The 18,017-nt window shown below is 42.8% G+C and overlaps 1 protein-coding gene across 1 annotated transcript; it reads right to left on the bottom strand.

Moving 5' to 3' along the window:
- Positions 1-12,298: 12,298 nt before the first annotated feature.
- On the bottom strand, positions 12,299-17,411 carry BLOC1S4 (biogenesis of lysosomal organelles complex 1 subunit 4). The gene is made up of 5 exons (XM_061996032.1): positions 17,174-17,411; positions 16,792-16,863; positions 15,719-15,820; positions 14,862-14,996; positions 12,299-12,754 (listed from the first exon to the last, which is right to left on the bottom strand). The coding sequence occupies exons 1-5, from the start codon at positions 17,375-17,377 to the stop codon at positions 12,656-12,658; spliced, it is 612 nt and encodes a 203-aa protein (XP_061852016.1). The 5' UTR covers positions 17,378-17,411; the 3' UTR covers positions 12,299-12,655.
- Positions 17,412-18,017: the final 606 nt, after the last annotated feature.

Genomic DNA, 18,017 nt, shown 5'->3' on the forward strand with positions numbered 1-18,017 from the left:
AGTATCAGTACAAAATAAATGGAATGACTCATCATAGACAGGAAAGCAATGTAAGCTGAGACATATAAAAACAAAGAGGAAAGAGGGAACTGGGCTTTTATAGCATTTTAACATTACCTGATGAAATTTTCACACTAACAAATATTGCTGATCTTATCAGCTGGAAATCCGGAGGAAATGTGTACACTAAAAATTAAGACAGTAACCAAGACTTTGAAACTAGATTGAGAACTATGTGAATGACAGAGCCCAGAGGGTGGTGATCAATGGCACAGAATCAAGTTGGAGGCCTGTGGCCAGTGGAGTTCCACAGGGATCGGTTCTGGGGCCAGTCTTGTTCAACATCTTCATCAATGACATGGATGAGGGGGCAGAGTGTACCCTCAGCAAGTTGGCTGATGACACCAAACTGGGAGGACTGGCTGATTCCCCAGAAGGCTGTGCTGCCATTCAGCGGGATCTCGACCGGCTTGAGAGTTGGGCAGAGAGGAACCTCATGAGGTTCAACAAGGACAAGTGCAGAGTCCTGCATCTGGGAAGGAACAACCCCACACACCAGTACAGGCTGGGGGTCAAACTGCTGAAGAGCAGCTCTGACAAGAAAGACCTGGGAGTCCTGGTTGATAATAAACTAAACATGAGCCAGCAATGTGCCCTCGTGGCCAAGAAGGCCAATGACATCCAGGGGTGCATCAAGAAGAGTGTGGCCAGCAGGTCAAGGGAGGTTCTTCTTCCCCTCTACTCGGCCCTGGTGAGGCCTCATCTGGAGTCCTGTGTCCAGTTCTGGGCTCCCCAGCTCAAGAGGGAACTTCTAGAGTCAAGTGCAGGGCCACCAAGATGATCAGGGGACTGGAGCATCTTCCTTGTGAGGAAAGGTTCCGGGAACTGGGGCTGTTTAGTCTAGAGGCGACTGAGGGGAGATCTTATTAGTATATATAAGTATATAAAAGGTGGATGTCAGGAGGTTGGGGCATCCCTTTTTTTCTATAGTATCTAGCAACCGGACAAGGGGTAATGGGATGAAGCTGGAACACAAAAAGTTCTATTTAAACATAAGGGAAAACTATTTTACTGTGAGGGTGAGGGAGCCCTGGCACAGGCTGCCCAGGGAGGGTGTGGAATCGCCTACTCTGGAGGTCTTCAAGACCCACCTGGACACGTTCTTGTGCGACCTGATCTAGGTGGACCTGCTTGAGCCAGGGGAGTTGGACTAGATGATCTCTAAAGGTCCCTTCCAACCCCTACCATTCTGTGATTCTATGAAATTAATGACAGCAGTTAAATAAAAAACATTGTTTGGGAAATCTGCAAACTTGAAATCCTTTTACCAGTTTCAGGGAGTTTCAAACATGTTGGAATCTGAGGGAAAACAAACAGGATTTCCCACTTCCTTTATGATGTATCAGATCACTTCCAAATGCATGCTTGTTTCATTACTGTGTGATTTCTTTACATGGAGAAAATACTGGGATGACATTATCCAATAGTGTGCCCTGGAAACTATCTTACAGAAACAGAAAAGCCTTGACACAATCAGATGTGAGTCCAGCATTCTGCCTCCTGTAGGCAACACCTACTAAACATGCCTGGAGAAGATGTAAAAAAAAGTACTATGCGGATTGAGTCATTTTTAATTGCTCCATCTCTTTGCTAAAAGGAAAACAGATCAAAAGCAGCTGGTTAGAAAAAATAACACTTAGCTAGCAAAGGCTGATGTAATATTCTTTCTGGAAACAGGTTACAGAGCACATAAGAAGGAAGAAGGCAATGGGAAAGGAAGCGTTTGAATCATTACAATCAGGGCGTTGAGATAACTCACCTGCAGTAGAGCTATTTCATCTGCATCCTGAAAATCTGTGGCTAACTTTTGTGAAACCGAGTATGTGGCATTCAGATGACAAAGCAGATTCCTCCTTCTACTCTGTCTTCCCTTTTCTCCCAAGAAAGCAAATCCATTTCACCCATCTGCACCAACCACTTCTCTTTTACCTTGATGTGACTCACACTAATGCTCACTGTCTTATAACCTCCTCTGGTGCAACCATATGTAAAATCACATCCTTCCCCTGCTTTTCTTTCCTGTCCCTTCTGGAAGCTTCCTGCACCTCCTCCCACCAGCAGATTCTCTTTGCTGCCCCTGGCCTGCTCTGTGTGACTTGCTGTTCGCCTGATGATCAGCCCTGAGTAGCCACAGGCACTCCTGCAGTGCCCCACAGATGGCCAGAGGGCACATGGACACAGCAAGAACAGTGTGGTGGAACTGGCAGTGTGAATTTCCAGGCCCAGCTGGGACTGTGCTGCTGCCTCTTGTCTCAGAGATCTGAGTCTTCACAGCCACATACTGACAGCCTCTTGTATTCCTCCATTACCTTCAGCCAGCCAGCCATACATGGCTAGATGTGTAGAAACTCAGGGATAAACAGAGGTCTTTTTGATAGAGCAGGAAACACCAGGCAGAGTCTAGGTTACTCACTGTCTTCCCAAAGGCCTGCCTCCACACAGCTGAGTACTTAGGACAAGGGGAAATGGCCTCAAGTTGTGCCAGGGCAGCTTTAGGTTGGAGATTAGGAAGAACTTTTTCACTATGAGGGTTGTTGGATGCTGGAATGGGCTGCCCAAAGTGGTGGTGGAGTCACCATTCTTGAAGATATTTAAAAACCACGTAGAAGTGGTGCTGAGGGACATGGTTTAGCAGTGGGCTTGGCAGTGTGAGGTCAGTGGTTGGACCTGATGGTCTTTCCCAACCAAAACAATTCTGATTCTATACCCATCTCCATCTGGCAAGAGAACCCACCTAAGCAGGGCTCTGCAGTTGTCCTCCAGTAGTGAAATAGCCATAAGCACACCGACTCCACAGCAACTGTGGTTTTGCCTTCTTGTGCATAGCACCACAATCTACTATGTTTTACACTAGATCCACATATGCAGTAACCTTTGTTTTAGCAAAAGCTCATCCTACTAACTGAAAGCACCTGCTGCTTAACACACACATATTTAGCCATTTCATTAAAATATCCTTGTATATAAACCACTTTATGAGTCAGAAAGTAAAGTTGATCAGTTACTCATGAATGAGATCACACAGTTATGATAAGTCCTCAAAACATGCTCAGAAGAAGACCAGAAAGCACATCTGATATTGGGAGTAACTACAGGAGGAACAAAGGTGACAGGAAATCGAGGTACTGTTTAAACCTCTGATTTGCTTGTGTCTTGAATTACATGGGTAGTCCTGTATTACATCTCAAAAAAGATACTGCAGAAGTAGAAAAAGATCAGAGAAAGGCAACAAGGGCATGGAAGCTTCATATACAAAATATACACAGGGCTTTGTGCAACCTGATCTAGAGGAAAATATCCCTGCCCATGGCAGAGGAGGAACTATGTCATCTTTAAGGTCCCTTCCAACCATTCTATGATTCTTCAGCCAAGGGAAGAGATCACGGAAAGGGAAATTACAGACGTTACTACAAGATGATGAGCAACACAGATGGCTAATGACTGTTGATTGTGTCCTCCAATACAAGCATTAGAGGATATTAAAAGAAACTTGTGGGAACAAGGTTCAAATGGATGTGGGATGCAACTGAGAAGGTGCTTTGGCAAGGAGGTTTTGTTTTTGTGCACATTGCCTCTTGTCCTTCCAGCAGACACTGCTGAGAAGTGTCTGTCTCCCTCTCCTTTACTCCCTCCTATCAGGTATTTACACATGCTGATGAGTTCTCCCCTGAGCCTTCAAAGGCTGGACTCGATGATATTAAAGGTCTCTTCCAGCTGAATTGATTCTATGATTCTAGTATTCTCTCCTCCAGGCTGAACAGTCCCAGCTCTCTCAGGCTCTTCTAACAGGAAATGTTCCAGTTCCTTTATCACCTCTGGCCCTGCACTGGACTCACTCCAGTACATCTGTAACTTTCTTGTACTGGCCCAGTAAAGACTGATGCACAGATGGTATCAAATGCCTTGGCCTTTCCTATGTCCTGTGCCACCTGCATTTGGTGATGGGTCATATTTTCTCTGGTCTTCCTTGGGCTGTTTCTGTACTTGTAGAACCCTTTCCTGTTGCCCTTCATGGATTCAAGTCCAGGTCGGCCTTGGCTTTCCTAATCCTATCACTGCAAGATAAAACGGCAGCTCTATCATCCTCCTGGGTTATCTGCCCCTGCTTCCATCTCCTGTACACTTCTTTCTAGTGTCAGAGTTCAGTTAGAAAGCTGTCATGGGTTTGTGTGGAGCCATTTCTGGTAACGTGGAATGGGCTCCTGTAAGAAGTTGCTCAAAACTTTCCCCAGCATTAAGTCAGACCCACCTCTGGGGCTGAGCCAATCACTTTTCAAGACAAAGAAGCCAGAAGAGGAAGGATATGCTTTCTAGGGGGTGGTGAAAGAAGTTGGAGGAGAGAGAAGTGACCATGCAGACCCCAAAGTCAGTGAGGGAAGAGAGGAGGAGGTGTGCTGGAGCAGAGATGCCCCTGCATCCCACGGTGAGACGGCAGCTGTGCCCCTGCAACCCATGGAGGGGAACAGTGAATACCGGCAGCTCGTGGAGGAGCCCACGGCAGAGGGGGTGATTGTGCCCAGAGGGTCTGTGACTCTGTGGGGAGGCAGCATTGGAGCAGAATGTACCTGGGGTTGTGCTGCTGCTGAGGACTCGCACTGGAGGAGTCTGTGAGGAGCTGCAGCTACAGGGAAGGACTCATGATGGAGAGTTTCATTACAGACTGTATCCTGTCAAGAGATCTTCCTCTGAGAAGAAAGAAGCAGCAGAGACTGCTGTGAGGGTCTGACCACATAGCCCATTCCCTGTACCCTACACCACTGAGGGGGAGGAGGTAGAGATATGAGGAGCAGAGAGCTGAGCCTGGGAAGACAGGAGGGATGGGGGAAAGAGGGCATAAAGTGCTGGTTGTATTTTTCTCACCATCCTGCTCCGGTTTTTCTCTCTCTCTGTTCTGTTTCTAATTGGTAGTAGATTACGGTTCTTGTTTTCTTCCCTAAGTTGAGAAGTTGAGTCTGTTTTGCCAGGAACCATCACTGGCAGTGAGCCCTCTCTGCCCTTGTCAGGATCCACAAGGCCCCTGGTTATCTTCTCGCTGGAGCCTCCACTATCCTATGGAAGGTTGCGGGGGTGGGGCGTGAGTGAGCAGCTGCACGATGCTTTGTTGCTCACGGGGCTTAAACCACAACAAAGGTCTATGTTATTCCATGTCATTCCTCCATCATCTCCTCTCCAGCAGCTTTCCTACCTGTCCTTTACATCAGACTCTTCACAATTCCCCTGGATGAATTTCATTTCCATATTAGTGGTCCATTCAAGTCCTCAAATACAAACTCCAGTACTATCACATCTGCATTCATCAGTCTTTGTACTGCTGAAGAGTGCAGTTCACCCTCCTGGGGCTATGCCTGTTTTAGCAAGTAGTTCAGCAGAGGCAGACTTGTAAGGAGAAACCTGATCTTCAAGCTAAATGTTTCAATGAGTTTCATCTTGACCTAAGACCAGCTCAAGGCCGGCAGCATGGAACAAATACCCAACAGCAGCTGTAGCATGCCAGGTAAACTCCTGGACCAAGCCTCTGGCTATATTCTATCCAAAAAAATCCATTTCACTTTCAGAGACAGTTCCATGGTGTAAACTAATGAGTGACAGAACACTAACTGAGGTTGGTAATGGAATGTCGTGTAGCTCTGCTTTTGCTCCTCTCCTTCTATTGTTGATTCTGTGTCCTTCTCATAATTTCATGCAACTGACTTGGGAGAGTCTTGACTAATCTCACTGGTACATGCAATGAGTTTTAAATGGCTTTGCTCATCTACCTTATTAGCTAAAGACATCATAGGTGATTTTCCTTAGGTAAAACTTCTCCAGCATTCCTGTTCGTTTTTCCAGAATTCTGTTTTTTGGAACAGGATGCTCTGCATCCTGCAGCATCCTGTTTTTTTCTCCAGTATTCCTGTTCTTGACTACAGAAACACAAACCCAGGAAAAGTCAAGTAAATAAATCCAGAAAGAAAACACAATTTTTGTTCAATTAGAGATTTTTTTAGTATTTTTCCCCCAATAAACATTTTTCCCTTGTTTTCCAATACACTGAATTTTAGATGCAACAAATTTTAGACTTCCAAAAAAAATCCCAGCAACCACTGCCACCAAGAATGAGTGCTATCAGTAGCAGTTGAGCCACTATACCAAAGTTGATAAAACATTGCTGGAAGTAGGCACCTGAGCAGGACACACAGCACAGAGACATCTCTGCAATGACAAGAAGGCTATTCCCAGTGCCTAATGTTGTTGTTGTTATGTTTCCAATCAAATTGCAAAAAACACTTCTGTAGGGGAAAGGGCTAAAACGGATGGTAATCCCATCTCCTGGGTTATACATCTCCCCAGTGACATTGCCAGAGAAGGTGAATCCCACTGGCATGTGACTTTGCTTGGCTTCTCAAGGGGAGAGCTGGGATTTGAGGGGTGTCACCCTCCCTCCTGTGCCAGAACATCAGTGCTGGGGCTGGACTGTTTGGCTTGGCAGGACTGTTTTTAAGAAAGCAGTCTAATGGTCTGGCTAATCCTACTTGCAACTCCTACTGCTTTCCTGAAACAGCAGCCTGGTGCAGATTGTGTTTTCACAGTTCTTCCAGTTCTACGCCATCCTAAACCACGTAACTTGGGAGTAGGGAGCCCTAAGGCAAAAAAAAAGAAGAAAAAAAAATTAAAAAGGCTCCTAAACTGTGGAGAAAGAACAAAATTGCATGTGTATGTCAGGTCTGTCATGGATTTTTATTCATAACTCCCAGTTCAGGGATCTTCTCTTCACATTGATCAAAGCTCCGCCACCGCATCTTTATGCCTTTGCATTTGCCCTGGCTTACCTCCTGGCTATTTTTCTTTTATTAAAGGTTGCTTTCTAGATCACTTTCTTGTAAATAAAATCTTGACAGTGTTGCCTGTAAGAAACAGATGGCCATTAATTGATTTTTAAATAATGTAGGCATCAAGCTATGAACTCTAGGTTCAGAAAGCTAGAATTTCTGAGCAGTGACAGTTTACAAAACAAAGTGGAAACTTATCTGTCTTTTCTTTCTTCACTGATGCTCAGCAAGTGTTTTCATTTCACCCCCATGAGTTCTGTCCCTTTGCCTTTTCACTCTGTAATGAAAACCCTTGATAACCTCCAGTTCATTTTCTTCGATCTGTCAGCTCATTCAAATATCTGTATTTTCAATCCACTTTTTCTAAGATTATTCAAGATTCTTTATAAATAGCACATTTGACTGAAAGCATCATATTTTATGACTATTTATGTTATTTTAGTGTCTTTTTTATTATTTGAACTAATAGTCCATCAAATAATACACAAGACAATTTTAAAGTGGACAAACACTAATTGATGTTTTGAGTCTTTCATGTGGATTTTAGACAGGATACTCTGGTTTTCCTATCTTATCCTTTTGTCTGATATAATTCCAAAGGCATTATTTCAGATTTTCAAATATCTACTTACTGGTGACTCTGCCTCACCAGCGTTGTTCGGTACTGCCCACCTTTTGTTTCCCTTCTCTCCAACGTTGCTTGTTACTTAGCACTTTTAAGACATTGCCCATCATGCATAATTTGAATACTTCTTACAGTTCTGCAAAATCATTACAATTACGAGCGCTGATAGTTTGTGAGTAGAAAACCTGGTGCAAGAAGGTAAAGAAAACCCCTTAAATCTGTGAGACCAGCGGGAGCTGAGCCTGTGCTACCAGCTTTAGGCTGTACTACCACCCATCGGCTGAAAGCAGCATTGTGGAGGAAGGCTCTACTGCCGCCGCGGTACAGCCGGCCACAGGAACCTAACACCGACAAGGCTGGGAATCCCCAGAGCTGACGACTCCTCGTTCCCGATGGACTGAGCTACACTGGCTGGAGAGACTACCAACCCCCGTTATGATCCTCTTTGGCCATAACTAAACCTGACAGGCATATTATTGGCTTTTGAAGGCAGGGCTTCTGCCTGGGCAAATGGGATTTTCTTGGTAGCAAGTCCAAGACTAGATCTTTTTTCTTTTTTTATACAAAAACTGAGGGGGTTTAAAAGCATCATCACTTACAAATATCTCTTTCTGGTTGTTTTTTTTTTTTTTTTTTTTTTTTTAAGAGAATCTTAAAACATTTACCATTTTCAAATGTGAAGTTCTCTTCATAGATGTATGTGCAAGCTACCTTGCTCTTCTTTCTCACTCTGGAAGGTGTTTCACTTGGGAACACTCTCTAGAGTCCAAGGTTTTAGTATTTGGAAACAGTTAAGCTTGCTACCAGCTGCTTAATATTGCAGGTAAAACTACTCAACTGTGAAGGTTACTGTCAGCAGAAGTAATGAACTGCTGTGGGTTTTGATAATGTCAGTGTAATCCAGTGCATCTCTCTTTAAATAATATATTATTTGGTCAGACAAATCACCAAATCTGTTTCTTTTCACACCAGTAATGTGCATACTTCTGTCATTTCTTTGGGCTTTATAGCATCTGCAGTAGCACTGCTCTAGAGTGGAACAAAATGTGTAGGTCTACCCAGAATACAAATATTAATCTTGATGTGCCTATTTCAGGCATAATTTATCATCTAACAAAATATTTAAGTAAGACAGATCACACTGATTTTTGTCCAGAAGCTGTGAAATACGTGGCTCTCTAACATTCGATCCCTCCTGTGTGTGTATCTTGTGAATGGAACTCTGATTATACATACAGATACATCTTCAGAGTAAACAGATACCTTTAAGTAAGCCATGGCATTACTTTTACCTAGACACTTGCCTAAACAACATACCTAACTCTAAGAATATAAAACCTTTTAACACTGTCTCTGCGGGGATAACTTCATCAGTTGTGCTTCATGTCACAGAAGATTAGTGACATTTGTGTGTAGACTCTTTTGTTGATATTAAACATTAGCTCACTCCATACACCCGATAAGCAACTTTTAGCAGCTCAGATCATTAAACGTAACGTCTGGCTTTACATTAGTTCTATTGGAAGAGCTCTTCATGTTAAAAACAGGTAACACGGTGCTACTGTTACAGACTTTGTGTCTTAAGAGCTCGAGCAAGAGGCGGAAGGTGAACAGTGTACAGAGAAAGACACAAGTACAGCTTTCTGGGTGTATGAATATCATTATCAGTGGACCTTGAGATTTAAATTGCAGATAGCAAAAATAGAAATTATTGAACCTAATCTGAATTGTAGTTATCCCTGGTTTTACATTAATGTTGTGTTAAAGGAATTTAGCAGAAAATGAACCTCGTTGTGTTCCCTGGTTTTACATTAATGTTGTGTTAAAGGAACTTAGCAGAAAATGAACCTCGTTGTGTTCCAGTTTGTCCTCAGCCATCTGAGGGGCTGGAGGAGGCTGGGCCTCGATTCTGAGCAATGCCCAATTTGGTGCCATCAGTCAGGTCACACTGGGTACACTGAACTGTCATGCCTGTGGATGCACTAACAGCATAGTGCACCTTCAGCCCCGTGCTGTTCCCGAACCAGCACGGCCACAAGCTGGGCCACGCTCAGTGAGAACCCTCACAGCTGCATTAACACTGAGGTTTATTGAAGCAACAGGAGTGAAGGTTCTTTTGGATTGCCTGTGATAAATACACCCACTGCCCGCAAAAGCATGTGCAGTAGGCTATATTTATCTAATTTGTTCACTTTCAGGTGGAGCTTGAGTGACTCTGGTCATACAGACCTTTGTTATGTTGGAGTAACATTCTAACAGAACACGGAGCACGTGCTCAGTGGAGGGTGGCTGCACCTTGGAGGCAGGTGGCCTTTGGGATAGAGGTGTGTTTTGGTATGATATAGAGCCAAGTTCAACCAGCAGACACAATTTCAACCAAAAAAATGAAACCCCTGTTGGCTCAGAGCAGCAGTTTTGCAGCTTATCAAGTACCACTGTACCACTTGGTTCCCATCCCTGCAGTGATATCCCAGAGAGTGGCTGCAGGGTCTTCACCCCCCATACTGTTGCTCTTGGGGTCAGTGTACCAAGCTCCCCTGGTGCTGCCAACATCCAAGGCCGCAGGTTACAGTGCCTGGGGAACTACCATGGAACAGATACATTGTGTTGGCTGTATTCCATCCTGCAAGTTTCCTTAATGCTACACCTTCTTTTAAAACGTAGATATAACTTTAGTTTCACTAAGTCTCGATAAGTCACTTGCAGTAATTATTCCATAACTAACGCAAGGTAACCCTGACAGACAGAACACAGGAATGTTCTAGGAGTCTTTCTTTACTAAGCATCAACACTTGAGATTTTTTTAATGCTACTCCTGCCTGGTGAGAATGACCATGAACAAGGAGACAGTCAAGACAGGAAAAATCCAAGAGCAAAGTGCACATGTGTATCTCGATGGTTTTATGAGAATGCCTTGGTTTTGTAACTTTGCTAGATCCTAGTTCACTGATGAACTGTGACCTTGTTACTCTGTATCACATATTAAAAACCCAAACAATTTTATTCTCTGTAGTTTTATAGGGTTTCCTTAATAAATCTTCCATGTACTGTCCATTATTTTCAGGAATAAAAATATATTTGAGCATTTACAACATAGAACTTTAATAGTTACAGGAATTACATGATTTTTGTGTTTGAAACATGATCTAATTTGAGGTATTAAAATAATAAAGATGTCTACAAGCTTACACAGCTGAGTATTTGTCACGCAATATTGTTCATATTATTAAAAAGGAGGGGAAAAAACCGCACATAATCTGAAGTGAGCTTTGATGTTAAATGTTTGAAGATATATCTTACATTTTCCACACTATTTTCCTCTTTTTAATAATACGAACAATATTGCGTGACAAATACTCAGCTGTGTAAGCTTGTAGACATCTTTATTAATACCTCAAATTAGATCACATTTCAAATAACTGTTTTTTAGCTCAATTCATGAGAGGAAAAGTTATTTGAGCAGTTGATTCACATAATTAGAAAGCCGTTCTAAAGTTCAGTGGTTTTTGTAACATCAGACTCAGCATGTTTAAAACAGCATTTGGCTGTAGCCTTACATTGTTCCACTAAGTTATAGGTATATGATTTCATCACATTTCACTCAGGAGTCATAAGCCTGCAAGGATTATTTATGCTTAAACTGAAAGGTACCACACCTTTTAGAAGTGCAACTGTTACTGCAGTGGAACATCTAAATAGTGGAATACTTAGATATTAATGAAAGCAAGGAGTACAGGGGTGGGGGAAGCCCTTCTTCAAAGTCAACTGTCTGTCCCTTTCTGCATATTTGCATGAAATTATATTTCTGTACTCTTTTATGTTAAAACTCACTTAAGTTTTACATTTGAACTGCTTTTGGAGACTACTAATTTTGATTTCATAATGTTTGTGTTAATTTTTATTTAATGTTGCATCAGCTACTGTTTAGAACACGGTCCCTGCTGCTGTTCGGAGACAAGACCATATGGTTTTCAAAGCTTTATCTATTAATATATAATCCCTGCTCTAACACTGCCTATCTTTTTCTGTGCTTGCAACACAAGTCAGCAGACACGTTGTTGTTTCCTCGCACATATTCCTTACTCCTCTGAAATTTGAATTTTAGGTATCTGTAGCAAGTTATATCGGCAACAAATCATCAGCAGGATTACTATTCACAGCAACACAGTTTATGATTAACACCCACTGAACGCTACATGAGGCTGTAGGCAAAATGCTTCTCAGAAACAATGATGCAGTTCAATACTCTCAGGTGAAGTGCAAGACCACAACGGGGGTTAGACAGCTATCCATTTATTGGTAACGTACTCATGCTGCAATCAGCACAGGGAGTCCCAGGAACTGCATGCAGGATCACGAGGGAAAAGTGGACAGTCTGGTCAGGTGCCCCATCTAGGCTCAGTCCACAGACATCCCTGCCTCACCTTCAAATACTTCTTTCTGACAGCAAGTTTATATATATATATATATATTTAAAAATCTCTATCTCATGTCCACCTGGTTACACATCAAACAATACAACGCTGCAATAACTAGAAGCTTGGGTAACTGTGATCATCAGCAGGGGCTGGATGTTTGCTTTGCAACCTAGGACTCGATCATATGCACTGAGCCATGTCCTTGACTCCTCGCTGATCTTCCAAGTCCTCCCCTTGCAACTTGTACATCCCAACAGAGCATTTCCATGTATAAACTGCAGGGGACAGCTTCCAGAACTTAGGAGTAGATGACTTTATGTATCATTTTTCTTTCGGCTCAATCAGTACATTGGGGGAGGGGGGGAAGGAAGAAAAAAAAAGAGACATCCTTGTGGTATATTTATTTACACTTGCAGCAGCACAGATATTTATGTATTAAAAGATTTATATAGAAAAGTATGTTTCCTATTATTTCCCTATTAAAAAAATCCAGTGCAAAAGTATGAAGTTCCTTTCCCAATATCATCTGAAAACATATAACTACATTTTAGGAAGACTTTTGAAATAACGTACCCAAACTGAGATTACCTGAAAATACTGCCTGAAGGAAGACAATGAGAATTAGAATGGCAATATGCCATCAATAACGCTCAGAAATGCAGCTCTTTTGGGGTCAACATTTCTTTTGTTCACTTGGCTGTCTTTATTCTGGCTGATTCATATCCATCTCAAAGCAAGTGTCATCAATAAGGTGCTTCATTAAGACATGGAAAGTAATCTTCAGTCTTGAAGAGAACTGGAGGTTCATAGGGGGTCTGTTGTTGACGTGAGGAAGACGATTTCTGCAAGTCAGATAAGTTTATTTTTTGCCATCTTACAAAAGCAAGTTTTAAAGCCACAGAGCTAAAACACAGAACAAGAAAAGCCTTAAAGGTGTATGTCCCTCCATCAGGCAACTTCTTAATCACAGGCTCAGATGGGTCTGGCATGTTCTTGGTGAAGTAAAGCAGACTTTGACTTTTGCCTGAACAGTGTATGACACGTGTGTCAGCTTTGCAGGAGGCAAAATGGTAACCTTTTCCAGCTGATGGTATATTCATTGTAACCTTCACCCTTCCAAAACCATACACCTTTACAGTTCCCACTCTGGCCTTTGGAGGTCTCCTCATCCACTTTGCCCAAGTTAACTCTATAACCTGTGCTCTCATTTATTTACTCAAAAAAGCCTTCATATGGAAACACACCAAGCAACTGCTTCTTCCGAGAAGGCTGGTGCTCCAGCTGAGCTTCCTCATCAAGTACACGTTAGAATATATATGCTATGACATACTGTTAAAAATAATATGGCAGCAGACTGGAAAAGGGCTGTTTACACTGTTTTTCATGAAAAGTGCATATGTTTCTTTCAAGTATTATCTGTACATTGCTTTGCTATGTCAAGTGGCTCATTTAAAGGCATTCATGACACTGATTTAAGCAGCACAACATTCACGTAGGTGCAAGAAGGGGATAATTTCAATCCAGTGAGGAAATTCATAGGCAGGCACGGTACCCACAGTTGCCTGGGCACACATTTATGATTAGTTCGTTTTGCAGCTGCTTCACAGTCATTTTTACCTTTTGAAAGAGTCTACATCCTCAGGGATAATTACACAATCTATTCAAACCAAGAAACCACTGGGTATGTCAGGTTCAGCTCACCTTCAAACACTTTCCACCTTATTGAAAATGGAAAAACTGCTATGCTGACAAAGTGTTCCTATGCAATACTGAAAAAGCACTTTCTTACAACTTTCAAACTTCTTAACTGAAGATTTTAATTCTATAGTTGACAGCTGCTTTTAGCAACAAAATGGAAAATGCTGTGCAATGTTCTTCAAGGGAACTGCTGTGATTGTTTGGTTTCATAATTGTCCCATAAATAGCAGCTTTGTGTTCAAGGCTGGGTTTTTTTTGGCTGTGTGAAAATAGCAGCAAAGAATAGGTGTCCTGAACTGAGTCTTAACAAGCTCTTTTTATACCTACTTTTCTCTGCTGCCACACGTGCTTGCAAAATGTAGGAATGCAGACATCTCAAACAGCCACAATCACCTTCTTCTGCCACTCTACAGACCTACCTTGTTTCAGCATTTTCACCAGTACTATGACACAGAAACTCCAGTTAGCACAGGATGAATACAGCAAAAGATAAAGAAAATAATCTGGGAGCTGATAAAACACAAGGAGGAGTACTTATAAATGGTGAACTGGCAGGTGATGCCAGGAAGCATCAGGTGTTGAGAAGACTTTTTTATCAGAAGGTTATTTTAAAACTAGGGCACAGTGCCAGTCTAAGGTTACTTAAGGCACCTATTTGAAAACATACCAGAGAGAGCACTTTAAGTCTTCGATAGAGAAACAGTTCACATGTAGTAACAAGGAAAGACAGAGAAAACCACACTCTTAGAAATGTAACAAAGTGCTTTACATCATTACTGAACTGTGCAGACTAATTATCAAATGAACCTTTATTCTAAAAAACAATGTGCCGCATTAGCTTTCATTTCCTTTTTTGTAACATTTCTGCAGTGATATTATCAATGCAGTATCACCCTTTAACAGTGTTGTCTGTACAGGCTCCTCCTACTTGATTTGCTTGCCATTAGAGATCAGGGGTGCTTTAATACCAAAGCTTGTGAATTAAGTGCTTGTTTGTGTGCCCTTCATGTTCCCGTCTTTGTGTATTCAGACTTATTTTAGAAAATTACACAAATCTTTGCAAGAATTTGTCATTTTTAAGTTTGGAGAGGTTTTTTAAGTCTTGAAAACTTTGCAAAGATCCTAATGAAGTATATAAAAGTTTTACAGTTGAATTCAAATATACATGTAACAAACTTACTGTCATTTCAATTATCTACTCTGGTAAGCACAACGTCTGAGCTGGTCACACAGTAACAAAAGCTTACTTACATTAAGGAAGGATGGTATGCTGATTGTGTGCAAGATCTTCTTGAACGTGCTTGGAAAAGCTCCAAGGTCTGTTTCTGCCTTTATGACCCGTTCTTCCAGTCCAGCTACACTATTTCCAATCATCTTCACAAAAGCCTAGTGTGAAAAAAAACCCAAAGTAAATCCAACTTTTTCACTAACACATTAAAACAGGATGTGATACACAAATCGTACAGTGGTTAAATGAAAAGTCAAAAACTCTATGCTTTATTTCCCTCCCACTTACAAGAAATCCATTTTGTTGCTAAAAATTACTTCAGTTGCTTAAAAGCCCGCAAACCTTAAAACGTTAATTCTAATAGAACAGTCTTCCCTTTCATATTTGCCTTTCAAATAACTAATTTAGACTTCATCGAATCTAGACTTTTGCCTTTCAACTAAAAGTGGGACTAAGGATGTGAATCAGTTTTGAAGCTTTACCAGGGATCAAACCTCTCATTCTACTACTAGCCTCTGAATAGCTCCCAAGACAAAAACTTTGGAAGACACTACAGAAAAAAACACGAAAAAACACACAACAACAACAAAATCCCAACCAAAAAGAACAAAAAGTGCTACTATTGCTTTACAAAACATCTGCCTTGCTGCAAGCATTAAAAAAAGGACATTTTGTTTTAGAATGCTCAGTCTCCAAAAATCCTTAATAAATTGTGTCTTCTTCATTAACTCTGAATTATTGAGCCTAGACTTGGCATGGAAAGAAAACCCCTCCACATGCATGCATGCATACACCTCCCCCCGTATTACAGCATTACGATTGATTCTTCCCATTAAAAAAAGGGAATACAGAATACATCTAGAAGACAACAAATACATACCTCTAGTTTGTCAATCTTCCTGTATATCTGTCTCATTTCTGTAGCTTTTGTGTAAATCTGAGGTATACTTTCATTAACAACTTGGGAGGAATCACTTCGAATCTAAAGATGATGCAAAGAAATAATACAAAAATCAACAAATAAAAAACAAAGTGTGTAGTGGATTTCATTCTGGAAACTAGAACTGTACTACAATTAACAGATTAAAAATCAATTAAAAAAAATATCAGATTAGCATTAGTATAAAAATACTAGATTAAAATTAATTAGCTAAATTCTTTGGACAGTTTAGTAAAAAAGATTTTAACAACTACATTAAAAACAGGACGCGACATGTAGCTTTATCAGAATTAAGAGACTAAACATTTCCCGAGACATACTAGCAAATCAAATACATGACACTACAATTTTGACTTTAATTTTACTACTTGTACGTTTCCTCAACTTCACTAAAAAAAGGTCAGGCCACAAAATCTTGATTTATTGTTCTATAAAAAAAGTAAAGTTCCCCTTAGACTTTTGCAGGAGAATCACATGTGCTAACCTTTAAAAGACAAGTCTGGATAATAGTGTCAGCTTATAGGAGCTTTCCATTCAGTCCTCCCATCCATCCCCATGCAAGAGTGAAAACAAAGACGTCTTTCTGATGAAAGAGTCTCTTAAAAACAAATCTGGCTTTGGAGGCTTGGCCATTCTCACTAGACACTTTGATTTACAAAAAACACACAGAACACTGTTCTGTATTTTATAGAAGTAAAATAGTGTTCTTTATAATATTTTATATTGTTCTTTTCAACACCTGTCATTGTGCCTCTCAAAATGTGATTCCATATACGTATCGTGACAAATACACAAATACAATTATGCAAATATGTGGTTATATAGCTATATGGGCATATTTCCTCTGACCTGACAGTTGGTAGTTTTCATCCAATTATCACAATAAGTTATCTAATTAACAAATGTGTTAGACCTAGACCAGAGCTTCCTACCTCTGCTTCATTTAAAAACACAAGCTCACGTTAACCTGCATTCTGACTTCAATAACAGAACAGCGTGCAAGTTAGACATACCATGTCCAGCATTCCCACAAATTCATCCACTCTGGTCAGCAGATCTTCTAGACTCCTGTCTAAGCTTTCTATCTGCAAAAGATAAATCCTTTAAAGCCACTTGAAAACATACACAAACCTACCCCAGACTCTCACACATACCTCTGGGTGCGGGCATCAGGCAGGCTAAGCCCGGCCGCACAGACGCCTCTCAGCTTTCCCCTCTCCCGGCCGCGGTGGGCGCAGGGGACATCTCGCCTCGCTCAAACCCACACCGAGGCCGTGCAGCCGCCGCAACCCGGGCTGCCTCGCTCCATGCGCCGGACCCCGCCGGCAGAGCCGGGCCTCTCCCCGGCCCTCTCCCCGGGGACTGTGGAGACCCCCGCCCGCCCCAGCCCCTCACCTGCTCGCTGAAGAGGCTACGGTCGGCCAGCAGGTACGCTGAGTACGCGGCGGCGGTGGCGCTGAGCGAGGCCTCCGAGGCGTCCTCGTCTTCCGTCTCCCCGAGTCCAGACGCGCTGCTGTGGCTCTGGGAGACGTTCCCGCTGTCCGGAGCGGCTGGCAGGCCGGCTCCAACCCTCTCCCCCTCTCCCGCGGCGGCCGCCATGTTACAACCCCCACCCGCCTCCGGCCTTCCCCTCCGCACCTCAGCTGACGGGAGCGGGGCGGGGCCGGCGCAGGCGCGCTGTGGGCAGCGAGGCGGGGAGCAGCCGGGTCCCGCCGACCGGCCCGGACCCGCCAGCAGCCGCTCCGAGGCGCCCCGTCCCGTGCCTGGGCTCCAGCGACTGGCTGCCGGCGCCCCGGGCTCGGCAGGCCCGGCCGCAGCCGCTGCCTGGCGCCGGCTCCGGGGCGGGAGCCCAGGCTGTCGCCTCCCAGCCGACCCTCGACGGTCGACGCGTCCCTGCCTGGCACTGGGAGACGCGAGGACGAAAACTCGGCTCCTCGTGCAACAACGTCTATGGAGGATTTGTCCTCTAAAGAGGGCTAACGTGCCTACGGGGCCCTCGGCCGCCCCCGTTTAAAGCCTCGGTCAACAGTTTTAATCCCGTACACGAAGGGGGCGCGATGCGCATCAGTGCACCGTCTCAGTTCTGTTTCCTTCCTTTCTGCCACTAACCCCTTCATCTTAACTAGCTGTCTGTTTAAGACTTCTGCTATCTGTAAGATGCATGCAAAAACAGCAGCTTATTTTTCATCCTTCAGTGGCTGCAAACGAGCACAAACTGTGTGAGCGTTAAAGGTATTTT

Source organism: Colius striatus, chromosome 4 (assembly GCF_028858725.1).
Source record: "Colius striatus isolate bColStr4 chromosome 4, bColStr4.1.hap1, whole genome shotgun sequence".
NCBI lineage: Eukaryota > Metazoa > Chordata > Aves > Coliiformes > Coliidae > Colius > Colius striatus.